General features: G+C 43.6%; 1 protein-coding gene across 1 annotated transcript; it reads left to right on the top strand.

The window, feature by feature from the left end:
* The first annotated feature begins 160 nt into the window (after positions 1-160).
* On the top strand, positions 161-27158 carry LOC106611286 (transmembrane protein 229b). The gene is made up of 2 exons (XM_014211332.2): positions 161-492; positions 24227-27158. Exon 2 carries the CDS (start codon positions 24420-24422, stop codon positions 24990-24992), a length of 573 nt encoding a protein of 190 aa, XP_014066807.1. The 5' UTR covers positions 161-492; positions 24227-24419; the 3' UTR covers positions 24993-27158.
* Positions 27159-27389: the final 231 nt, after the last annotated feature.

Here is a 27389-nt window from a genome sequence, read left to right on the forward strand (position 1 = left end):
TCTCCCATGAGCAAGGCAGTTAATCGCCAACATTAACTGCTCCCCGGGAGCCAATAACTTGGATATCGATTAAAGCAGCCCCCGCATCTCTCTGATTCAGAGGGGTTGGGTTAAATGTGTAAGACCCATTTCGGTTGAATGCATTCAGTTGTACAACTGACTAGGTATCCCCCTTTCCTTTCCACTCTCACTCAGTTTCAAAATCTTTCTCCCTACTGAACAAGACAGTGCTGCTCACTGTTTAAGGCACTGTTCGTTGAGGTGACGAAAGAGTTAAGATGCATGAACGGCGTGCGTGGAGCCGGTCTAACATGTGCCGCTGTCCTGGCTAGTGGCTACTACTGCAGTCCATGAAGGATCGGACAGTGGAGGGACCGGGAACGGTGTGCCGGTAACAGGACGGTGAGACTTCGCATGGTCTGTTAGTCCATATAGCACATAAATGATTGGCTCTGCTGCATCCGGTAGGACCACCGCAGCGACAATATTACGGTAAGATGTTTAGGTTTGTATCATTTTTGTTCCAATTTAAATTAATGTACTTGAAACCGGACAGGACATTGTGCAAGACTGTACTTTTTTCATCACTACAGTAATTAATATTTATTTGACTGAAATCTCCTCTTGCAAAACGACCCGAGGATAATGTGGGTATGCAGCAGTGACATATTGAACCAATGGAATGAAATGTAGCCAAATAAAATATGGCCCAGTTTGTGTCAGCGGTTCGCTGTCATTTTTTTTACTCTGTCCAATTTATTTTACAACACTGCAATCATCACGGACAAGACAATTCATGTTTATCTATAAGGATTATAACCAGCGTTTCCCCCGATATGTGCAGTTTCTCCAGATAATATTCGCAACATGTTTATTCTCACACTGATTTTATAGGAACAGTTTGTCGCATTGCCATAATGTAGTGTAGTCTAAAAGAAATGCACGCAAAGCCATCATCAGCAATCAATATTTTGATTTGGGGGAGTACTCAGTAGGGTAGGCCACCGTAGCCTATTTGTGTCATGTCATCGACATTTCCCCCACTATCAGCTAGGCTTTGTGAGTTTGCCAATGCAGCGTTTAGAACCGGGACAGGAGAGATGGAGAATCTTGCATCCGCGCAGTAATGCTGCGGCCTCCCCTCCCCCTCGTTCACAAGCCTGGTCAAGGTGTCGTGGCCAACCCTTCTTCCTCTTTTAATTTGAGTGTCCAAGATTCCTAATCCCATGGATATAAACCATGTCACAGGTTGGAGGGCTTAGTTTTTTAACTCCACATATCAAGGTCTTTCAGGGTCCCTGAACTCAATGGCACAGAGCGACGGGAGAGAGCGAGAGAGAGGGAGAGAGAGCGAGAGAGACGGAGAGAGCGAGAGAGAGGGGGGCGGGGCCACAGGCTAGTAATTCATTTTACTGAATTAATTTCCACACAGCACAGTAGCCTACCTAATAACCAAATCGCATCCACATTTTCGCATCAAACTTTGCATACTCGTTTAGTCATATAAAGTTTTTAAAAAAACATTTGAATAATTGTTTCTGCTAAAATAGATGCAAAATGATAGACGCCTGCTAAGGGACTGTACATTATTTATAATGAGGGATACCTAAAGAAAATTGTATTTCTCTGAAATTAAAATGGATGGCCCTACCTTCAGTAAAATATATTTTTCCCGACCCTTCCTGAACAATTGGAGAGACAAAAAGGGCCCTCCCTCAATTAAAACGAAGTAGATAGCGGAGAACATGCCTACGGTTTACCCTCACTCCTAGGACAGACCAGAGCCTTAAGTATGCAGTTTTAGGAACTGTTCTTGGTTTTGTAAGCATCACATGGCAAAGTAGCCAGAAGGTTGTGGATTCGCAGACCACAGAGGACAAGGGTGGAAAGATATCCATTATAATAAAAGCACTGCATGAATCTATCATCTTATTTGCGGTCTGAGAAAAGAATTGCCTTTTATTAATGCATTTCATGCAATTATACGTCCATACATCCATTTACCTGACTGGAGACAAGCTTTTTTAATACCACAACAGAGCATGAAAACTAATGAGTGCATGCTGCAGCACCAGAGACGTTTAGATTTCGATACAGGATGTTGTTCAAAAAGAGGATAATCTAAGTTTGGAAAAGTTGTCCATCAAGTGTAAAAATGTAGAGCAACAGAACCAGTTACAACTGAAGTATCTGATCATCAATGAATTGGAGAAAAAGCCATTAATTGATTAACACAGCAGACACATATCATCAGGTATGCACTTGTAATTTATTTTTCATTTGGCAACTATCATTTTCTAATTCATTCTATTTTATTCCATTTTATTGTTGTTATAAAACAGATTTGTGTTGACTGTGGTTCAATAAGAATATCTGCTAGGCTAAATGAACAAGCTAGGCATGCATAACTCACCACATGATCCTCAAACCAGACTGGCCAGACTCATGTTTCTTAAAGTGGATTCAAAGGCAAATAAGATTTTTTTTGTTTCATTGTTATTTAACTCTAAGTAGTTATTTTGTAAAATTTTCTTTTACAGCCTAAATGCAAAATTAAAGGCAAGTTGTTGAAGTGCTGTTGTTGATGTGTTGTTGAAATGCTGAGTGCTCCTGACAGCCTATAGCGTGTCACAAATGTTTCACAATTTATTTCTTAAATGGCAGGCTATAGCATTGAAATAATAATATAGCCTAAATATTTAATTTTAGGCTACCTTGCTTGCTTCTGACAGATTTAGAGTTAGTATGTTGTTTAATAGCCTGTTGAAAAAGCGAACCTCAATTGATAGTGACAGAATCCTTACTTCCCTAGTAAACTCATTTTTTTGTCTCCTCCTCAGCTACAGAAGGTTGTAGCGCAGCCTCTGAATGTCATAGAGACAAACCAAATATATCCCATATGCATCGGAGTCACGTCATTCCCCAGCATTTTCCATCCAGCATCGTTATAGATCACTTTATATAATCAGGTCCATTTAAAAATAAATCTTAAGTTAACAAAGGGTAGACCTATGCTTTTAGCCATTTTCTTTAACAAAAGCCACAATACCCTCACATACCCACTCAATTAGAGCCCTGGTTTTAACTTAACACACCAAGCCCTTAACTGACACTGAGATATTTAAAGAGTTCATGGTGACAGAAGGAATTGGCTGACAGAATCTATGGATAGTAGACTATAATTTAGTCTTTCAAACAGGTAGGCATACCTTTTATTTAATAGGAAGAAATATGCTCCAACACAAAGCCCTCTAGTTGTTAATTAAAATTAGACTGTTTTAAATGAATGAGATCTTCTCGAATTAGCCTACTTTCAGCACCCGTGTGCTGTCCATCTCTGCGGCTGCCGCTTCATAGTAATGTATGTAAATTACTCGAATATGGTTTATTTGTGAGTTCAATAACTCTGATAAATAACTTCATTATGGGCAATAAATTATACCAATAGTAAGCTTACCTCCGGTCTTCCTTCTCCTCTTCACGCTTTCCCTCTCAAGCTGAACAGGACATCAGTAGGCCTAGTCATTGCACACAGATATTGCTTTTTTTTGTTGACAAATTGACTCGCCTCCTGAAGTGCCACGATACACAGCACAGTCATTGGTTAGGCAGCACAAAAAGGGTTTACATCAGCAAGAGCAGGGCATGCCAGGGCTCATGATTGGGATAGCCTATCTATTGCAGTGTGTAATGCTCGGGAAGGAAGTACACCTCTCTGAGTATGCTCTTCACATAGTCTAGGCCTACGTTATTGGCCAGCCTTTCTCAAACTTTTGTGCCAGGGACACCCCAGAGATGTCTTCAACAGCCTGTCTGTTGCGATATTTAGATTTTGTTGCAGCAAGATATGAGAAGCTGGTCTCACATACAGTGCATTCGGAAAGTATTCAGACCCCTTGACTTTTGTTCCATATTTTGTTACTTTACAGCCTTATTCTGAAATTGATTAAATAGTATTTCCCGTCACCACTCTACACACAATACCCTAAAATTACAAAAAAACAACAGTTTTTTAGAAATGTTAGCACATTTCTAAAATAAAAAAACGGAAATAAGACATTTACATAAGTATTCAAACCCTTTACTCAGTACTTAGTTGAAGCACCTTTGGCAGCGTTTACAGCCTTGAGTCTTCTTGGGTATGACGCTACAAGCTTAGCACACCTGTATTTGGGGAGCTATTTTCAGGTCTCTCCAGAGATGTTCGATTGGTTTCAAGTCCGGGCTCTGGCTGGACTTGAACCTCAAGGACATTCAGAGACTTGTCCAGAAGCCACTTCTGCATTGTCTGTGTCCTTGAGGTTGTTGTCCTGTTGGATGGTGAACCTTCGCCCCAGTCTGAGGTCCTGAGTGCTCTGGAGCACTCTGGAGTTTTCGTCAAAGATCTTTCTGTATTTTATGCCGTTCATCTTTCCCTCAATCCTGACTAGTGTCCCAGTACCAGCTGCTGAAAAACATCCTCACGGCATGATGCTGCCTCCACCATGCTTCACCTTAGGGATGGTACCAGGTTTCCTCCAGACTTGACGCTTGGTATTCAGGCCAAATAGTGGTTTTATCAGACCAGAGAATCTTGTTTCTCATGGTCTGAGAGTCCCAAGCGGGCAGTCATGTGCCTTTTACTGAGGAGTGGATTCCGTCTGGCCACTCTACCATAAAAGCCTGATTTGTGGAGTGCTGCAGAGATGGTTGTCCTTCTGGAAGGTTCTCCCATCTCTACAGAAGAACTCTGGAGCTCTGTCAGAGTGACCATTGGGTTTTTGGTAACCTCCCTGACCAAGGCCCTTCTCCCAAGATTGCTCAGTTTGGCCGGGCGGCCAGCTCTAGGAAGAGTCTTGATGGTTCCAAACTTCTTCCATTTAAGAAAGATGGAGGCCACTGTGTTCTAGGGGACCTTCAATGCTGCAGAGATTGTTTGGTAACATTCCCCAGATCTGTGTCTCAACATAATCCTGTCTTGGAGCTCTATGGACAATTCCTTTGACCTCATGGCTTGGTGTTTGCTCTGACATGCACTGTCAAATCAAATCATCAAATCAAATGTATTTTTGTGACATCAGCTGATGTCACAAAGTGCTGTACAGAAACCCAGCCTAAAACCCCAAACAGCAAGCAATGCAGGTGTAGAAGCACGGTGGCTAGGAAAAACTCCCTAGAAAGGCCAGAACCTAGGAAGAAACCTAGATAGGAACCAGGCTATGATGGGTGGCCAGTCCTCTTCTGGCTGTGCTGAGTGAAGATTATAACAGAACATGGCCAAGATGTTCAAATGTTCATAGATGACCAGCAGGGTCAAATAATAATAATCACTGTGGTTGTCGATGGTGCAACAGGTCAGCACCTCAGGAGTAAATGTCAGTTGGCTTTTCATAGCCGATCATTCAGAGTATCTCTACCGCTCCTGCTGTCTCTAGAGAGTTGAAAACAGCAGGTCTGGGACAGGTAGCACGTCCGGTGAACAGGTCAGAGTTCCATAGCCACAGTCAGAACAGTTGAAACTGGAGCAGCAGCACGGCCAGGTGGACTGGGGACAGCAAGGAGTCATCAGGCCAGGTAGTCCTGAGGCATGGTCCAAGGGCTCAGGTTCTCAGAGAGAGAAAGAAAGAATGAAAGAAAGAAAGAAAGAAAAAAAGAGAGAAAAAGAGAGAGAATTAGAGAGAGGATACTTAAATTCACACAGGACACCGGATAAGACAGGAGAAATACTCCAGATATAACAGACTGATCCTAGCCCCCCGACACGTAAACTACTACAGCATAAATACTTGAGGCTGAGGCAGGAGGGGTCAGGAGACACTGTGGCCCTGTCCGATGATACCCCCGGACAGGGCCAAACAGGCAGGATATAACCCCACCCACATTGCCAAAGCACAGCCCCCACACCACTAGAGGGATATCTTCAACCACCAACTTACCATCCTGAGACAAGGCCGTGTATAGCCCACAAAGATCTCCGCCACGGCACAACCCAAGGGGGGGAGCCAACCCGGAGCTGTCAACTGGACCTTTATATAGACAGGTGTATGCCTTTCCAAATCATGTCCAATCCATTTTAGAATAAGGCTGTAACGTAACAAAATGTGGAGAAGGAGAAGGGATCTGAATACTTTCCAAATGCACTGTAAGTAGGTAGAATGAAAGAGGATTAACGTCTTCACAGCCATCTCGCTGAGTTGCGGGTATTCTTTGCTTCTGAATGACGACAAGTGCATCACATTAAAACGAGTGCGCAGGCCTTGGTCACTGGACAGCTCCAATAGTTTATCATCAAGAACCAGTGACATGCTTAAGTGCGGGTGAAGGGATTACACAGCCACTGCTTTCCCGGGCGTAGATCAGATTGTGAAGGGAAGTAATCCTCGAATTTGAGCAGAGTTTGGCTCAGATGTGACCTCATGAAATCCACATAACCCACGTCAGCCAGAATTGAGAATAGGGGGAGCATATCGAAAATGATTCTATCCTCTCGGTCTCTCCAGATGCCCAGTTTTTTTCTTGAAATCGGCAATTTTATTGTTTGCTTGGAAATTGTCACTTGCTCATCCCTGCATGGATAGGTTGAGCAGCCGTCTCATCGGTAGACTTACAGATCCCGATACAACAGTCCCATCATAATCCATGTCCCATTATGTACTCATTCAGAACACAGAATATTTCACCTGCAGTTGTATTCTGAGGCAACTCTTTACAACAAAGACATTCCTCATGTAGCGAATATATATACAAGAAGCGGCATTTGAAATGTCAGTCGTCTCATCTAATTGGAAGGCAAACCAATTTGATGTGCGGGCTCTGTCTAAAACCTGCATGCGATTCAATATAATCTGCCATATCCTGGATTCTACGATTGACAGTGTCGTTGGAAAGTGGGATTTCACTGTTCTTTGTAGCAGCAGTTGGGCCTAAAACCTCTCGGTAAGCATCCACGACTGAGGGCATGACCAGCTTTTCAACTATAGTGAAGGTAGCCTGGCACTTGGAAATGTTATGAGAGAGTATGTATGAAGTCTTCACTAAACTCTCATTGTCTGGGAAACTGTTGTGCAGCATTTTTGTTAGGTTGTTCATCTCTTTTTTGATCATAAAAAAATAAATGGTCTGGTTTATCCTTGGGATATGGATGCTTTGTTTCTAAATGTCTGCGCATTTTCGATGGCGTCATAACATTGTTGCTGAGGCAAATCTGACATATCACACAGAGCGGTTTGGAGGGCAGCTGTTATCCAGAGAAAGACTGGGTGTGTGTGTGTGTGTGTGTGTGTGTGTGTGTGTGTGTGTGTGTGTGTGTGTGTGTGTGTGTGTGTGTGTGTGTGTGTGTGTGTGTGTGTGTGTGTGTGTGTGTGTGTGTGTGTGTGTGTGTGTGTGTGTGTTTGGTGTAGCTAGACTTAGTCATGGCAACACAATTTTTTTATTGCGGCATAGTTCAGCGCATTGCGAAGGTAGGCCTATGGAAAGTATTTATTCGAGTCAGATAGGGCACAGACCATAACACCCCCCCAATCATATTCAATGCAAATATGCTGCAGACAGACAAGCATTCCTCCACAGACCCGGGGTTTGAGAAAGGCTGGTATAGGCTATGGATCATTTTACTGAGACCAAACCAGGTGCACTTGATATTGCACGCCCAGCAGATAATCATGGATGAGGGGCATCATTGGGCAGACATGAGATATTATAATAAGAAACTCATTTTCAAACCCTGAGCAATATGACATTCAATTGATTACAAATTACATTACATTAATCCCCTGGACAAAATAAAACAAATACTAAAACCTCCCCGACTGAAATTAAACCCATTGCCTCTGGAAACTATTATGTAAATGTGGACCTTTCCCTAACACACTGCAACAATTCTCGGGCCGACTCTTTTCTCTGTATACATCAATGATGTTGCTCTTGCTGCTGGTGATTCTCTGATCCACCTCTACACAGACGACACCATTCTGTAAACTTCTGGCCCTTCTTTGGACACTGTTAACTAACTAACCTAAGCTTCAATGCCATACAACTCTCCTTCTGTAGCCTCCAACTGCTCTTAAATACAAGTAAAACTAAATGCATTGCTCTTCAACCGATCGCTACCAGCATCTGCTCGCCCATCCAGCATCACTACTCTGGACGGTTCTGACTTAGAATATGTGGACAACTACAAATACCTCGGTGTCTGGTTCGACTGTAAACTCTCCAGACTCAAATTAAGCATCTCCGATCCAAAATTAAATCTACATTTTAGTCATTCAGCAGACGCTCTTATCCAGAGCGACTAACAGTAGTGAATGCATACATTTCATACATTTTTTTCTCTGTACTGGTCCCCCGTGGGAATCGAACCCACAACCCTGGCGTTGCAAACACCATGCTTTACCAACTGAGCCACACAGCTTCCTATTTTGCAACAAAACCTCCTTCACTCATGCCGCCAAACATACCTTCGTAAAACTGACTATCTTACCGATCCTTGACTTTGGCGATGTAATTTACAAAATAGCCTCCAACACTCTACTCAGTAAATTGGATGCAGTCTATCACAGTGCCATCCGTTTTGTCACCAAAGCCCCATATACTACCCACCACTGCGACCTGTATGCTCTAGTTGGCTGGCCCTCGCTTCATATTCGTCGCCAAACCCACTGGCTCCAGGTCATCTATAAGTCTTTGCTAAGTAAAGCCCCGCCTTATCTCAGCTCATTGGTCACCATAGCAGCACCCACTCGTAGCACGCGCTCCAGCAGGTATATCTCACTGGTCACCCCCAAAGCCAATTACTCCTTTGGCCACCTTTCCTTCCAGTTCTCTGCTGCCAATGACTGGAATGAATTGCAAAGATCATTGATGCTGGAAACTCATATCTCCCTCACTAACTTTAAGCACCAGCTGTCAGAGCAGCTTACAGATCACAGCACCTGTACATAGCCCATCTGTAAACAGCCCATCCAACTACCTCATCCCCATACTGTTATTATTATTATTATTTTGCTCCTTTGCACCGCAGTATCTCTACTTGCACATTCAGCTTCTGCGCATCTATCACTCCAGTGTTTAATTGCTAAATTATAATTATTTCACCACAATGGACTATTTATTGCCTTACCTCCCTTATCTTACCTCATTTGCACACACTGTATATGGACTTTTTATTATATATATTTTTTCTATTGTATTATTGACTGTATGTTTTGTTTATTCCATGTGTAACTCTGTGTTGTTGTTTGTGTCACACTGCTTTGCTTTATCTTGGCCAGGTCGTAGTTGTAAATGAGAATTTGTTTTCAACTAGCCTACCTGGTTAAATAAAGGTGAAATATTATTATTATTATTTTTTTACTGTATACCCATCATGAAGAGCAGAGGTGTCATGCCCATAGGAGGCACATTCCCCCTCAGATTTGTTCTTTTTATATATATATATATATATATATATATATATATATATATATATATATTGTTTCTCTGTAATACTACTAGCCACCTAGCAATTTTATGAAGTTGGCTTTAGCTAGTCTAGATAGGTTCCCAACCTCATAACTAGATACCAAGAAGCCATTTCAGGGTATCAATCAAGTTAGTTTGACAAGCTGGCTACTCTGTCTTAGATGGCATGAATGCTGGCAAGGTTGGTAGACTTTAGAAAAGCAAGCAATAACTAAATGTGCTGAATAAGACATTCCTTTCAATATTTTACCCAGATTTTAGCAGACATGCAGAGAAGCAATATATTGTTTTTCTTTTTAAAAAAAAGAACCGCCAGTCAGGAGGATACAGAGGCTCAAGAGGTTTACTTAGATATGCAGACATTTTTATGTGATGATTATGGCTCTAGATTGCAGAAAGAATTCAAAATTCTCCAATATACGGTTGGATGGCCTAGCCCCCATCCGGACCATCCTCGCATCCTTTGTGCCCCCTCAGATTTTTGGTGTGCCTCACGCCCCTGATGAAGAAAATAATGACAAAATTATATAGACCTAACTATTTTCTCTCTCTCTCTCTCTCTCTCTCTCTCTCTCTCTCTCTCTCTCTCTCTCTCTCTCTCTCTCTCTCTCTCTCTCTCTCTCTCTCTCTCCGTGTTTTGTTTAGGATTCACCTTGAGGAGAGTACAGTGATGCCTACTGGAGCGTTACATGAGCTTTTTAAGCACTCCAAAAATCTCTCTCTCTCTTCCATCAGCATCACTCTGTTATTTTTATATAATCCTCCATGCTATTCTCTCTCTCTCTCAGTGGGTATGACTCTCACAGTCAGTGACCTCAGGAAGGTCACTGTTTCATTTCTTCTATTCCTTCTGTATTACATTTCCATTAGGGCTTCACTGTATCAGAGCTACTGTATACTAAAACACATAGGAGACTGTCCAGGAGTAGTCAAAACATCTTTCCTATTCATTTGGAACAACTTTTTTTTGTGCTGCTGTGTGTGTGAACCGCTGCTGCATACAGTACATGACAGGAACCCAGTACCTGCATCCCAAAATCATGATCAATAAAGAGTGACTTGGGAAGCCATACAGCTGTCACTTACTGGCCAGAGGTCAATACCTTGGCCCGTATCCACAAAGTGTCTCAGAGTAGGAAATTGCTGAGAATAGAAACATTCTAATCCTACTCTTATGGGTCAAAATAAAAGCTATGCGTGAAGCCTCTTTAGTCTTTAGTCTCTTTAAGATTCCCACCTAGTCGACAGATACTTTTGGTCATGTAGTGTATGTGGACACCTGCTTGTTGAACATCTCATTCCAAAATCATGGACATTAACATGGAGTTGGTCCCAGCTTTCCTGCTATAACAGCCTCCAATCTTCTGGGAAGGTTTTCCACTAGATGTTAGAACATTGCTGCAAGGACTTGCTTTCATTCAGCCACGAGCATTAGTGAGGTCGGGCACTGTTGTTGAGCGATTAGGCCTGGCTCGCAGTTGGCATTCCAATTCATCCCAAAGGTGTTCCATGGAGTTGAGGTCAGGGTTCTGTGCAAGCCAGTCAAGTTCTTCCACACTGATCTTGACAAACCATTTCTGTATGGACCTCGCTTTGTGCACGGGGGTATTGTCATGCTGAAACAGGAAAGGGCCATCCCCAAACTGTTGCCACAAAGTTGGAAGCACAGAATCATCTAGAATGTCATTGTATGTTGTAGCGTTAAGATTTTCCTTCACCCAAAACATGAAAAACAGCCCCAGACCATTATTCCTCCTCTACCAAACTTTATAGTTGGCACTATGCATTCAGGCAGGTAGCGTTCTCCTGGCATTTCACCAAACCCAGATTCGTCCGCCGGACTGCCAGATGGTGAAGTGTGTTTCATCACTCCAGAGAATGTGTTTCCACTGCTCCAGAGTCCAATGGCGGCAATGCTTTACAACACACCAGCCGACGCTTGGCATTGCGAATGGTGATCTTAGGCTTGTGTGTGGCTGCTCGGCCATGGAAACCCATTTCATGAAGCTCCCGATGAACAGTTCTTGTGCTGACGTTGCTTCCAGAAGCAGTTTGGAACTCGGTAGTGAGTTTTGCAACTGAGGACAGCCAATTTTTACGTGCTTCATCACTCGACGGTCCCATTCTGTGAGCTTGGGTGGCCTACCACTTCGCGGCTGAGCCGTTGTTGCTCCTAGACATTTACACTTCACAATAACAGCACTTATAGTTGACTGGGGCAGCTCTAGCAGTCCTGAAATTTGACAAAATGACTTGTTGGAAAGGTAGCATCCTATGACGGTGCCACGTTGAAAGTCACTGAGCTCTTCAGTAAGTCCATTCTACTTGGAATGTCTTAAATAAAAAATATATATGGGCTGCATGATGTGACTATAGGCTCTTGATGATTTGAGAAAGTCGCTGTTCTCTCATCAAGTGTGTTCACCCATCAGACTATTCTCAATATAAGTTATGGATAGGGGGCAGTATTTTCACGGCCGGATAAAAAACGTACCCGATTTAATCTGATTATTACTCCTGCCCAGAAACTAGAATATGCATATAATTATTAGCTTTGGATAGAAAACACTCCAAAGTTTCTAAAACTGTTTGAATGGTGTCTGTGAGTATAACAGAACTCATTTGGCAGGCCAAAACCTGAGAAGATTCCTTACAGGAAGTGCCGTCTCTGACCATTTCTTGGCCTTCTACACTCTCTTTATTGAAAACTGAGGATCTCTGCTGTAACGTGACACTTCCTACGGCTCCCATAGGCTCTCAGAAGGCGGCAGAACGGTGAATGATGACTCTGCTGTCTCTGGCTGAAAAACAGTAGCGCATTTGGATAGTGGTCGATCTGAGAACAATGAGACTGGGGGCGCGTGCACGAGAAGACTCCATGTTTTTATTTTCAGTCTGAACGAAAACAACGATTCCCGGTCAGAATATTATTGCTTTTTTACGAGAAAAATCGCATAAAAATTGATTTTAAACAGCGTTTGACATGCTTCGAAGTACGGTAATGGAATATTTGGAATTCTTTTGTCACGAAACGCGTCGGGCGCGTCACCCTTCGTCACCCTTCGGATAGTGTCTTGAACACACAAGAAAACGCCGCTATTTGGATATAACTATGGATTATTTGGAACCAAACCAACATTTGTTATTGAAGTAGAAGTCCCGGGAGTGCATTCTGATGAAGAACAGCAAAGGTAATCCAATTTTTCTTATAGTAAATCTGAGTTTGGTGAGGGCTAAACTTGGTGGGTGTCAAAATAGCTAGCCCGTGATGGCGAGCTATCTACTCAGAATATTGCAAAATGTGCTTTCACCGAAAAGCTATTTTAAAATCGGACATAGCGATTGCATAAAGGAGTTCTGTATCTATAATTCTTAAAATAATTGTTATGTTTTTTGTGAACGTTTATCGTGAGTAATTTTGTAAATTCACCGGAAGTTTCGGTGGGTATGCTAGTTCTGAACGTCACATGCTAATGTAAAAAGCAGTTTTTTGATATAAATATGAACTTGATTGAACAAAACATGCATGTATTGTATAACATAATGTCCTAGGAGTGTCATCTGATGAAGATCATCAAAGGTTAGTGCTGCATTTAGCTGTGGTTTTGTTTTTTGTGACATTATATGCTAGCTTGAAAAATGGGTGTCTGATTATTTCTGGCTGGGTACTCTGCTGACATAATCTAATGTTTTGCTTTCGCTGTAAAGCCTTTTTGAAATCGGACAGTGTGGTTAGATAAAGGAGAGTCTTGTCTTTAAAATGGTGTAAAATAGTCATATGTTTGAAAAATTGAAGTTTTAGGATTTTTGAGGACTTTGTATTTCGCGCCACGCCCATCATTGGATATTGGAGCAGGTGTTCCGCTAGCGGAACGTCTAGATGTAAGAGGTTAATCTTGTCTTTACTAATATGTCAAATTAGTTTAGATTCAGAATGCTCCATTATCAAATGGGCATGAACAAGGGCAGGGGAAAAATGGAGTCCGCTTTCTTACAGTTCGGTTTTCAATAATGCAGGAAGGCTACTATTTCAGTCCCTGCAACAAACACTGTTTGAGGTACATGCAGCCTCTTGCTGTGGGACTGGTGATATTTCGCCCAAACTCTGTATGCCATGGGCTCTCCAACCCTCTTCCTGCAGCTAACCAGTGTTCTGTATGCCATGGGCTCTCCAACCCTGTTCATGCAGCTAACCAGTGCTCTGTATGCCATGGGCTCTCCAACCCTTTTCCTGCAGCTAACCAGTGCTCTGTATGCCATGGGCTCTCCAACCCTGTTCCTGCAGCTAACCAGTGCTCTGTATGCCATGGGCTCTCCAACCCTGTTCATGCAGCTAACCAGTGCTCTGTATGCCATGGGCTCTCCAACCCTGTTCCTGCAGCTAACCAGTGCTCTGTATGCCATGGGCTCTCCAACCCTGTTCATGCAGCTAACCAGTGCTCTGTATGCCATGGGCTCTCCAACCCTGTTCATGCAGCTAACCAGTGCTCTGTATGCCATGGGCTCTCCAACCCTGTTCATGCAGCTAACCAGTGCTCTGTATGCCATGGGCTCTCCAACCCTGTTCATGCAGCTAACCAGTGCTCTGTATGCCATGGGCTCTCCAACCCTGTTCATGCAGCTAACCAGTGCTCTGTATGCCATGGGCTCTCCAACCCTGTTCCTGCAGCTAACCAGTGCTCTGTATGCCATGGGCTCTCCAACCCTGTTCCTGCAGCTACCCAGTGCTCTGTATGCCATGGGCTCTCCAACCTTGTTCCTGCAGATACCCAGTGCTCTGTATGCCATGGGCTCTCCAACCCTGTTCCTGCAGCTAACCAGTGCTTAATTTGGGAAACCAAGTGAAATCTGTTTGGGAACATCAATAGTAACATGTTTTCACAACAAAACATATTTCATTAAACTGTTTGACAGCACATCTTTCTGCGTGCTGGAGAAAGGAATGAAGGAGAGAGAGGAAGAGATGGAAACGAACGGAGAATAGATATTCTGTTGCTAAAGGTAATGTGTCAGCCTATTAATTATAAAAATATGCCTTATTACTAGGCTATACAAAATCAAATACAAATTCTATGTAATTGTAGGCGAACCAACAGCATAGCATAGGCCTATAAGTTCTCCCCCAGACTCATGAATAGAACATTTGGAGCATAGCATAAGGTAACCAGTCCATACAGTATGCATAATAATACAGTCCACACTCAAAGGTGATTACTAGAATTTGTTTAATTCTGGAGTACAGGCTAGACCAATTATGTACTAAAGACATCTTAAAATGAGTAAAACAAAATAAAGTCTGTAATAAATCGTAAAAATCCAAATAACTTCACAAGATGCCATCCCTGCCACAATAAATAAATCTGGTATTGTATAATGGCACAATCATTATTTTAATTCAGTTTTTTTGCGGGGCTTGGGCTCATATATAGGCCTATGCATATGCATCAGCTCTAATAGTCATATGGGAGTTTTGAATGAATCATCACCTTAGAAAGCGCTGTCATTTTCTTTGTGTTTGGCTTTGAAACAGCATCCACGAGGACCATGTATTCCACTTAGTTTCAACTTGTTGTTGAACTTCTTTCTTGAAATTGATCATCACAGTGATGTGAGTTTAAAAGAACAATACTGTTTTGATGATAAGTGTTTGATGTGATTTTCGAATACGTTTGCATTGATGTCAGAATGGTTAAAGGGACAATAGAGCCCTGAGTACCAGGCCATTAGCTATCTGATGGTCGTTAGCGAGTGGGTACTGCCAACGCATGTCCAGAGTGCATAAGAGGACATTACCGTGACTCAATGGTCACGTGGAATTTGACTGGGGTCATGACTCATGACTGCCAGTGTTGCGGTGTCAACAGCCCTATGTACCTGTATGACAGCGTGGTTGTATGACAGATTGGTTGTATGACAGAGTGGTTATATGACAGATTGGTTGTATGACAGAGTGGTTGTATGACAGAGTGGTTATATGACAGAGTGGTTGTATGACAGAGTGGTTGTATGACAGAGTGGTTGTATGACAGAGTGGTTGTATGACAGAGTGGTTATATGACAGAGTGGTTGTATGACAGAGTGGTTGTATGACAGAGTGGTTGTATGACAGAGTGGTTGTATGACAGAGTGGTTGTATGACATAGTGGTTGTATGACAGAGTGGTTGTATGACAGAGTGGTTGAAGGATGCCATCCCTGCCAGGGCCTGCAGACTCCTGATACCAGTGGTGCCTACTGCCAGTGGTGTCTACTGCCTCGGACTAAAACACATTACCAACTAAACTCAGCAAGAAAAGAAACGTCCCCTTTTCAGGATCCTGTCTTTCAAAGATAAATCATAAAAATCCAAATAACTTCACAGATCTTCATTGTAAAGGGTTTAAACACTGTTTCCCATGCTTGTTCAATGGACAATTAATGAACATGCACCTGTGGAACGGTCGTTAAGACACTAACAGCTTACAGACGGTAGGCAATTAAGGTCACAGTTATGAAAACTTAGGACACTAAAGATTTATATTGACTCTGAACAACACCAAAAGAAAGATGCCCAGGGTCCCTGCTCATCTGTATGAACGTGCCTCAGGCATGCTGCAAGGAGGCATGAAGACTGCAGATGTGGCCAGGGCAATAAATTGCAATGTCCGTACTATGAGACGCCTAAGACAGCGCTACAGGGAGACAGGACAGACAGCTGATCTTCCTCACAGTGGCAGACCACCTGTAACAACACCTGCACAGGATCGGTACATCCGAACATCACACCTGCGGAACAGGTACAGGATGGCAACAACAACTGCCCGAGTTACACCAGGAACGCACAATCCCTCCATCAGTGCTCAGCTGAGAGAGGCCCTCAGCAATAAGCTGAGAGAGGCTGGACTGAGGGCTTGTAGGCCTGTTGTAAGGCAGGTCCTCACCAGACATCACTAGCAACAACGTCGCCTATGGGCACAAACCCACCATCGCTGTACCAGACAGGACTGGCAAAAAGTGCTCTTCACTGACGAGTCACGGTTTTGTCTCACCAGGGGTGATGGTCGGATTTGCGTTTATCGTTGAAGGAATGAGCATTACACCGAGGCCTGTACTCTGGAGCGGGATCGATTTGGAGGTGGAGGGTCCGTCATGGTCTGGGGCGGTGTGTCACAGCATCATCGGACTGAGCTTGTTGTCATTGCAGGCAATCTCAACACTGTGCGTTACAGGGAAGACATCCTCCTCCCTCATGTGGTACCCTTCCTGCAGGCTCATCCTGATATGACCCTCCAGCATGACAATGCCACCAGCCATACTGCTCGTGCTGTGCGTGATTTCCTGCAAGACAGGAATGTCAGTGTTCTGCCATGGCCAGCGAAGCGCCCGGATCTCAATCCCATTGAGCACGTCTGGGACCTGTTGGATCGGAGGGTGAGGGCTAGGGCCATTCCCCCCCAGAAATGTCCAGGAACTTTTAGGTGCCTTGGTGGAAGACTGGGGTAACATCTCACAGCAAGAACTGGCAAATCTGTTGCAGTTCATGAGGAGATGCACTGCAGTTCATATTGGAGCTGGTGGCCACACCAGATACTGACTGTTACTTTTGAAACATTATTCTGTTTCTGTTAGTCACATGTCTGTGGAACTTGTTCAGTTTTTGTCTCAGTTGTTGAATCTTGTTATGTTCATACAAATATTCACACATGTTACGTTTTCTGAAAATAAGCGCAGTTGACAGTGAGAGGATGTTTCTTTTTTTTGCTGAGTTGATAAACCAAAAGCTTCCCCGGCAGCAGACCCCCTCATTGCCAAATAAACTAAACCAGCTTTACTTCAGATTTAACTCACAAAGGCTTTTCAATCACAAAGACAATAACACCCACATCTCCCTCCTTGCCACTTCCCACTCTTACCCATCTACCCCACGCCTCCCTCCCCCATTCCTTTCCAGGTTCCTCTCTCCTCTAGGTCTCTGCCATCCCAGGAACCCCCCACCCTCCCTCCCCCAGCCTGTCTAAGGCCGCCCTCCCCTTCCCCCACCACTTGTCATCACAGAGCAGGAGGTCAACAGACTCTTTAGAAAACAGAACAGCAGGAAGGCGCTGGCCCAGATAAGGTATCTCCATGCAGCCACACTTAAGCGCTGCATTGACCAGCTCTCCCCGGTTTCCACGGACGTATTCAACCAGTCATTAGAGCAATGCACTGTTCCTGCCTGTTTCAAATCTTCCATCGTTGTTCCAGTCCCGAAGAAAAAAAAGATGTCCTGCCAGAACGACTACAGACCTGTAGCGCTCCCCTCGCTCATCATGAAAACCTTTGAGGTCCTGGTACTGTCTCATCACAAAAACAGCACTCCCTCGACCCACTGCAGTTCGCCTACAGAGCCAACAGTTTGTTGGACGAAGCTGTCAACATGGGCCTTTACTATATCCTCAAACATCTCGATAACCCAAAGACATGCAGTATACAAGGATATTGGGCTCGGCGTTCAACACCATCATCCCAGAACTGCTACAAGACAAACTCTCCCAGCTGAACATGTTCAGCTCAATCTGTCAGTTGATCACTGACTTCCTGACCAACAGGACGCAACACGTGAAGCTTGGAAAATCCCTTTCAGACTCTTTATCCCTCAGCACTGGAGCGCCGCAAGGATGTGTGCTCTCACCTCTACTCTACTCTACTCACTCTACACCAACGACTGCACCTCCAACATCGCATCTGTCAAACCACTCAAGTTTGCAGATGACATCATGACTCTGGTTGGTCCATGTACCGTGGAGAGGTCGACTGGCTGATTGCCGTTAGGGAATTGGATACTACCAGTGCATGTCCAGAGTGCATAAGAGGACAGTACCATGACTCAATGGTCACGTGGAATTATACTGCGGTCATGACATGACTGTCAGTGTGGCAGTGTCCCTGCAGCAGCCCTGTGTACCTGTATGACAGAGTGGTTGTATGACAGAGTGGGTCTTTGACAAAGTGGTTGAAGGATGCCCTCCCTGATAGGGCCTCCAGACACCTGATACTAGTGGTGCCTACTGCCTATGTGTGTCTGGCCTGGCATCCCTTATTTATACAGTCTCTGGTCTGACCTGGGTATTTACACTACAGAAAGCAAGGGCACATGATGCACACAGATCATGTGGATTACTCAAATCAAATGTTATTGGTCACATATACATGGTTAGCAGATGTTATTGTGAGTGTAGCGAAATGATTATGCTTCTAGATCCGACAGTGAAGCACTATCTAACAGGTAATATCTAACAATTCCACAATAAAACCTAACACACACAATCTAGTAAAGGAATGGGATGAGAATATATAAGTATAAAATATATGGATGAGCAGTGACAGAGTGGCTAAGATGCAATAGATAGTAAAGAATAGATAGTGAAGGATACAGTATACAGTATATATATATATATATATATATATATATATATATATATATATGAGATGAGTAATGCGAGATATGTAAACTTCTTAAAGTGGCATTATTAAAGTGAATTGTGTTCCATTTATTTAAGTGGCCAATGATATCAAGTCTGTAGGTAGGCAGCCACCTCTCTGTGCTAGTGGTGGCTGTTTAACAATCTGATGTTCTTGAAATAGAAGCTGTTTTTCAATCTCTCTGTCCCAGCTTTGATGCACCTGTACTGACCTCGCCTTCTGGATGGAAGCGGGGTGAACAGGCAGTGGCACCGGTGGTTGTTGTCCTTGATGATCTTTTTGGCCTTCCTGTAACATCGGGTGATGTAGGTGTCCTGAAGGGTAGGTAGTTTGCCCCCGGTGATGCGTTGTGAAGACCGCACCACCCTCTGGAGAGCCTTGCGGTTGTGGGTGGTGCAGTTGTGTTACCAGGCGGTGATACAGCCCAACAGGATGCTCTCAATTGTGCATCTGTAAAAGTTAGTGAGGGTTTTCGGTGACAAGCCACATTTTTTAAGCATCCTGAGGTTGAAGAAGCGCTGTTGCACCTTCTTCACCACACTGTCTGTGTGCGTGGACCACTTCAGTTTGTCGGTGATATGTACACCGAGGAACTTAAAACTTTCCACCTTTTCCACTGCTGTCCCGTCAATGTGGATAGGGGGTGCTCCCTTTGCTGTTTCCTGAAGTCCACGATCATCTCTTTTGTTTTGCTGACATTGAGTGAGAGGTTATTTTCCTGACACCACATTCCGAGGGCCCTGACCTCCTCCCTGTAGGCTGTCTCGTCATTGTCGGTAATCAAGCCTACCACTGTAGTGACGTCTGCAAACTTGGTGATTTGAGTTGGAGGCGTGCATGACCACGCAGTCATGGGAGTACAGGAGAGGGCTGAGAACGCACCATTGTGGGGCCCCAGTGTTGTGGATCAGTGGAGTGGAGATGTTGTTTCCTACCTTCACCACCTGGGGCGGCCCGTCAGGAAGTCCAGGACCCAGTTGCACAGGGCGGGGTCGAGACCCAGGGTCTCAAGCTTAATGATGAGTTTGGAGGGTACTATGGTGTTGAATGCTGAGCTGTAGTCAACAAACAGCATTCTTACATAGGTATTCCTCTTGTCCAGATGGGTTAGGGCAGTGTGATGGCGATTGCGTCGTCTGTGGACCTATTGGGTCGGTAAGCAAATTGGAGTGGGTCTAGGGTGACAGATAGGGTGGAGGTGATATGATCCTTAACTAGCCTCTCATAGCACTTCATGATGACTGAAGTGAGTGCTACGGGGCGATAGTCATTTGGTTCAGTTACCTTTGCTTTCTTGGGAACAGGAACAATGGTGGCTATCTTGAAGCATGTGGGGACAGCAGACTGGGACAGGATTTGATTGAATATGTCCGTAAACACACCAGCCAGCTGGTCTGCGCATGCTCTGAGGACGCAGCTAGGGATGCCGTCTCGGCCGGCAGCCTTGCAAGGGTTAACGCGTTTAAATGCTTTACTCACGTTGGCCACGGAGAATGAGAGCCCACAATCTTTGGTAGCGGGCCATGTCGGTGGCACTTTATTGTCCTCAAAGCGTGCAAAGAAGTTGTTTCATTTGTCTGGGAGCAAGACGTCGATGTCTGTGACGGGGCTGGTTTTATTTTTGTTATCCGTGATTGTCTGTAGACCCTGCCACATAAGTCCCGTGTTTGAGCCATTGAATTTCGACTCCACTTTCTCTATACAGACGCTTTGCTTGTTTGATTGATTGTTTGATTACTCTCTTTATATGATAACATTGTGTTGAGCCTGATTCCAGGGACCATATGTAGCTTCTCAGAGTAGGAGTGCTGATCTAGGATCAGGTCCCCCCTCTTTATGCAATCTTATTAATTGTAATCTAAATGCAAAACTGATCTGAAGTCTGTATGCCTACTCTCAGACTCTTGATACATATAGCCCCAGATATGTAATATTAAGGGTCTCCGCAGTGCCAAAAAGGAATCCTACAGGGCTCTCTGCTCTGCCAAAGAGGAAGACTACAGGAACAACAGGAACAGGGAGGCCAAGAAAAAGCTCCACTCAGGAATGAAGTCAGCCAAACATCAGCACAAAGTCAGGCTAGAGCAGCAGTCCTTCAGCAACGGCTGCTTGTCTGTCTGGAAAGGACTAAAATACATGACCAACTACAAACCTAAAGCTCCCCCGGCAGCAGATGACCCCCTCACTGACAAATAAACTAAACCAGCTTTACTTCAGATTTGACTCACAAAGGCTTTTCAATCACAAAGACAATAGCACCCACATCTCCCTCCTTGCCACTTCCCACTCTTACACATCTATCTCACCCCTCCCTCCCCCATTCCTTTCCAGGTTCCTCTCTCCTCTAGGTCTCTGCCATCCCAGGAACCCCCCACCCTCCCTCCCCCAGCCTGTCTAAGGCCGCCCTCCCCTTCCCCCACCACTTGTCATCACAGAGCAGGAGGTCAACAGACTCTTTAGAAAACAGAACAGCAGGAAGGCTGCTGGCCCAGATAAGGTATCTCCATGCAGCCACACTTAAGCGCTGCACTGACCAGCTCTCCACGGTTTCCACGGACGTATTCAACTAGTCACTAGAGCAATGCACTGTTCCTGCCTGTTTCAAATCTTCCATCGTTGTTCCAGTCCCGAAGAAACAAAAGATGTCCTGCCAGAACGACTACAGACCTGTAGCGCTCCCCTCGCTCATCATGAAAACCTTTGAGCTCCTGGTACTATCTCATCACAAAACCAGCACTCCCTCGACCCACTTCAGCTCGCCTACAGAGCCAACAGGTTGTTGGACGACGCTGTCAACTTAACCACTTGCGTTCAACACCATCATCCCAGAACTGCTACACGACAAACTCTCCCAGCTGAACATGTTCAGCTCCATCTTTCAGGCCAAAGACTTCAATCTTGGTTTCATCAGACCAGAGAATCTTGTTTCTCATGGTCTGAGAGTCCTTTAAGTGCCTTTTGGCAAACTCCAAGCGGGCTGTCATGTGCCTTTTACTGAGGAGTGGCTTCGGTCTGGCCACGCTAAAGGCCTGATTGTTGGAGTTCTGCAGAGATGGCTGTCCTTCTGGAAGGTTCTCCCATTTCCACAGAGGAACTTTGGAGCTCTGTCAAAGTGACCATCGGATTCTTGGTCACCTCCCTGACCAAGGCCCTTCTCCCCTGATTGCTCAGTTTGGCCGGGCGTCCAGCTCTAGGAAGAGTCTTGGTGGTTCCAAACTTCTTCCATTTAAGAATGATGAAGGCCACTGTGTTCTTGGGGACCTTCAGTTCTGCAGAAATTGTTCGGTACCCTTCCCCAGATCTGTGCCTCGACACAATCCTGTCTTGGAGCTCTATGGACAAAGTCTTTTGACCTCATGGCTTGGTTTTATGCTCTGACATGCACTGTCAACTGTGGGACTATAGCTCTATGCTCACTCTACTTAGTTGTATAAATGTACAGTACCAGTCAAAAGTTTGGACACACCTACTCATTCAATGTTTTTATTTTATTTTACTATTTTCTACATTGTAGAATAGTTAAGACGTCAAAACTATGAAATAACACGTATGGAATCATGTAGTAACCAAAAAAGTATTAAATCAAAATATATTTTATATTTGAGATTCTTCAAAGTAGCCACCCTTTGCCCTGATGACAGCTTTGCACTCTCTTGGCATTCTCTCAACCAGCTTAATGAAGAATGCTTTTCCAACAGTTTTGAAGGAGTTCCCACATATGCTGAGCACTTGTTGGTTGCTTTTCCCTCACTCTGCGGTCCAACTCATCCCAAACAATTTGAATTGGGTTGAGGTCGGGTGATTGTGGAGGCCAGGTGATCTGATGCAGCACTCCATCACTATCCTTGGTCAAATAGCCCTTACACAGCCTGGAGGTGTGTTTTGGGTCATTGTCCTGTTGAAAAACAAATGATAGTCCCACTAAGCCCAAACCAGATGGGATGGTGTGTCGCTGCACAATGTTGTGGTAGCCATGCTGGTTAGGTGTGCCTTGAATTCTAAATAAATCCCTGACATGGCCACCAGCAAAGCACCCCCACACCATCACACCTCCTCTTCCATGCTTCACGGTGGGAACCACACAATCGGAGATCATTCGTTCACCTACTCTGCATCTCACAAAGACACAGCAGTTGGAACTAAAAATCATACATTTGGACTCATCAGACCAAAGGACAGATTTCTTTGGTTTCAGTGGTTTCTTTGCAGCAATTTGACCATGAAGGACTGATTCACAGTCTCCTCTGAACAGTTAATGTTGAGATGTGTCTGTTTCTTGAACTCTGTGAAGCATTTATTTGGGCTGCAATCTGAGGTGCAGTTAACTCTAGTGAACTTATCCTCTGCAGCAGAGGTAACTCTGGGTCTTCCTTTCCTGTGGCGGTCCTCATGAGAGCCAGTTTCATCAAAGTGCTTGATGGTTTTTGCTACTGCACTTGAAGAAACTTTCCAAGCTCTTGAAATGTTCCAGATTGACTGACCTTCTTCCCATAATATGGACTTGGTCTTTTACCAAATAGGGCTATCTTCTGTATACCACCCCTACCTTGTCGCAACACAACTGATTGGCTCAAACGCATTAAGAAGGAAAGAAATTCCACAAATGAACCTTTTACAAGGCCCACCTGTTAATTGAAATGCATTTCAGGTGACTACCTCATGAAGCTGGTTGAGAGAATGCCAAAAGTGTACAAAAATCTGTGATCAAGGCAAAGGTTGTGAAGAATCTCATATATAAAATATATTTTTTGGGTTACTACATGATTCCATATGTGTTATTTCATAGTTTTGATGTCTTCACTATTATTCAACAATGCATAATATAGTAAAATTAAAGAAAAACCCTTGAATGAGTATGTACAAACTTTTGACTGGTACTGTATGTAAACTTTGTGTAAACTCCGCTGTCTGTATTCTATCTCTAAATGTTGTCTATCACTAGCAGCACCATATCACCAAGAAACATTTTTAGTATGTGTAAATGTATTTGGTGAATAAAGGTTATTCTGAACTTTATGATCAGTCGTTTTACTGCTCCTCACGGTTGTATAAATGCAAACTGACATGGTTTGAAATGCAAACTGATGTTGATTGAGGACCGGTAGCCAACAACGTTAGAAGGGAAAGGCCAGAGTCCTCTACCTATCTACAGTTTAATCATTAGTAGTCGGTGTACTTTCCACAGTAAGCCTATTGTCCGTACTTAAAACAGTCATTGTAATACTCTGTGCACCATCACCACAAGGACACAAGGTAGGTTTTAGAGAGCCAGAGTACCTCTGCTACTCCTGTCTCGTTCTATAACGCCACACTGCTTAACTCACTTTTCTCTCCTTTATCCCTCTCAGACCTGTATTTCTCGTCCACTAGATAAAAAGAGAGGGATGGTCATTATGGTGTAATGGGGACCTCTCACACACCAAACCAACCATTAGACCAAAAGAAAATCCTTGAGGTCTCAAAGTGACATTTGGGCATAAAACTCTCAGGTACGACTACCTCATCACGAAGGCGTGGCGATTCCAAATAACCCCTACTACAATGGCAACCACAGCCCCTACGCCGGTGCCTCTGACGGTCCTGTGTCGCTGGTACCTGTATGCCATCCATGGCTACTTCTGTGAGGTCATGTTCACCGCCGCCTGGGAGTTTGTGGTCAACCGTGACTGGAAGTTCCCTGGTGTTACCAGTGTGTGGGCTCTGTTCATCTACGGGACCTGCATCCTCATTGTGGAGCACATGTACCTGGCCCTCCGAGCTCTCCACTGCCCCCTGCTGCTGCGATGCCTCATCTATACCCTATGGACGTACATCTGGGAGTTCAGTACAGGGCTGTTGTTGACCCAGTTCGGGGCATGTCCCTGGGATTATTCCCATTTTCAGTATAACTTCATGGGGTTGATCACGGCAGAGTACGCCCTGCCATGGTTCTGTGCGTCGTTCATGACAGAGCAACTGGTTATACGCAACACACTGCGGCTAAGGATGGACACAGACGGAACAGAGGACGTCAAGTCTGATGCAGGCAGGGGAGAAGATGGGGGAGGAGGGGGGAGGAGACAACGGGGTGAACAAGCAGGTACAGAAGTCAATGGTTTCCTGAAAGTGGACTGAGGTCTGATCAAAGAACACTGAGGTCCGATTTTCAAGACACTGATAAACCCAATAGTGGACTAAAAAGCCTTCTCAATGGATAATCTCTATTGAAAGTGATTTTTAGTCCAGGACTAGGCTTAATCTGGGTTCAGGAAATGGTCCCTGAATCGTAACTCTTCCTTCAGGGAAATGTACACTGTATTTTTATTTAACAACATTCAAAGTACTGTAGTTATGTAGCTTCTGGTTGCAATCTGAAGTAAGTTCTGTATTGACTATCAAATTTGACTGGGTCCTAAAGCAATGCAATAGCTTCAATTCATTGTCATGTGGAGAATGTTTTTCTAAAGTTAGTGATAGAGTTCTGTATGCACTGCAGTCTGTTTCAAAAGGCAATTGATTTAGAGTAGTCTACAACTCAGTTACGTGTACTCTTATAATGTACTGTGTGTATTGCACATGCCCAAGCCTGCTATATGAATGGTGTTTCAGGTACCTACATTAACTGTGGGCTATATCTACTGTTCTTCCAAATGAAAGAAATCAGGATTTCTATGTTCAGAATCAGAACCTTGGCAATGTCTAGAGTTACCCTCCTGTGGATTTGCACTCTATCCCTATTTGTCATTTTATTTTACCTTTATTTAACTAGGCAAGTCAGTTAAGAACAATTTCTTATTTACAATGACGACCTAGGAACAGTGGGTTAACTGCCTTGTTCAGGGGCAGAACGACAGATTTTTACCTTGTCGGCTCAGGGATTTGATCTAGCAACCTTTCGGTTACTGGCCCAACACTCTAACCACGAGGCTCTAACCACGAGGCTTCCTGCTGAGCTAGGTTCAGTTTATCAACCAGCTAATTATTACAATCAGGTGCGGTAGATTAGGGTTGTGGTGAAAACCTACAGGAGAGTAGTGCTCTAGGAATTGATAAGATACTGCACCTGAAAGCTTGATCTGAAGTCTCGTATGAATACTCTATTGCCACAAATCTTTCCCAACGTCCAAATCCAGAGCTGGTGTGAGATTTGGTTCTGGGTTCCTTCAGAGGTTATATTGGCACCAACAACGACCATAGGATTTGACAAGACAGCACAAACAGATGTGGGACCATAGAGATAGAATTACATTCTGTGTGTGGGACAACCAGGCTACCTCAAGCCAGGCGGATTCAAAAGCACTAGATCAACAATGCAAAGTGATGACGATTATAGTTATTTTTTTCAATCGCTTTGGTGCTATTTTCACAAGTATGTGGGGAATTTTCAAAACTCTTAGTACAAAACTCCAAACTGTAACGCACTTGTAAAACTTTTTGTGCATTAATTTTGTTTGAAGACATCTTTCACCACACAACCATTGATCCAAAGATCCAAGTTTACTGTGAAATACAATGAGAACATTGATTTAATCACCAAAACACAACAACAATATCTTCTCAATTTAGTTATTTTAACAACCAGTTAATCAATAGTAAGAAATGCAAAAAATACATGTTTAAAGATTGCCCTTTGAATGTAACGTGCTACTGTACTATAAATTACTGTACATTACACTGTTTTCACATTACACTTGCGAAATATGTATTTCTAGACGAAACAGATTGTTTGGTGAAAAAGTGATTGTATGATTCTGTGTGTTGTACTTAGGCAATTGAACATTTGCTTATAGTTTTGAAACAACTGCCTTTTTAATGATCTGTTTTGAGTTTTGTTGAACAGTTGTGAAACTGTCCAACATATTTGTGATAATTGCACTAAAGGTATTTACATATTTAATTAAAAAATGTATTTAAAAATGTAGTCCCTAACTGGTTATTTGAGTCTAATTTACAACTACTGGTATATGTCAGTAGGCCTAGAACATTGGGTGCTGCTAATGTCTTTATACAAGAAATCCATTGCTTTGATGATACAATTATAGTAATGAGAATTTACAAGCCACACAAATGAAATATGCAATGGAAAGTGTGTGTGTGTCTGCATGTTTAGTGATGGTGGGGAGATGCTGATCTCTCACCACATAAACCTAAGACTTAGTATGCATGTAACAAAGTTATTTATTTTCTTGGTTTGACAAAAATAAAACTAATATTATGAAATACTGCACTGTATTCTATCACACATTTTAACGATGTATTGTGTATAGTTTGTGGAATAAATGTATTTATTTGACCATAAAATCTGTTGCTCTTTGGTTTTAAGCTGGGTATCTGTAAAGCACTCAGTGACATCTGCTGATTTCAAAAGGGCTTTATAAAATACATTTGTGAGTTGGGTAAATAACCACTTCGCTTCTCTACAGTCTCAGATGAGGGCCGTTCTATGCCAGCCAAGGAATTTCATTAGAGTTTTTTTTTTATTATTGCTTTATTTTAATCGCATTGGCACTACTTTGTGGTACATTTTCACAA

Source organism: Salmo salar, chromosome ssa09 (assembly GCF_905237065.1).
Source record: "Salmo salar chromosome ssa09, Ssal_v3.1, whole genome shotgun sequence".
NCBI classification, from domain to species: domain Eukaryota; kingdom Metazoa; phylum Chordata; class Actinopteri; order Salmoniformes; family Salmonidae; genus Salmo; species Salmo salar.

Coding starts and splice junctions, on each gene's coding strand:
- LOC106611286 (XM_014211332.2), top strand. CDS start 24,420: ATGGCAACCACAGCCCCTACGCCGGTGCCTCTGACGGTCCTGTGTCGC.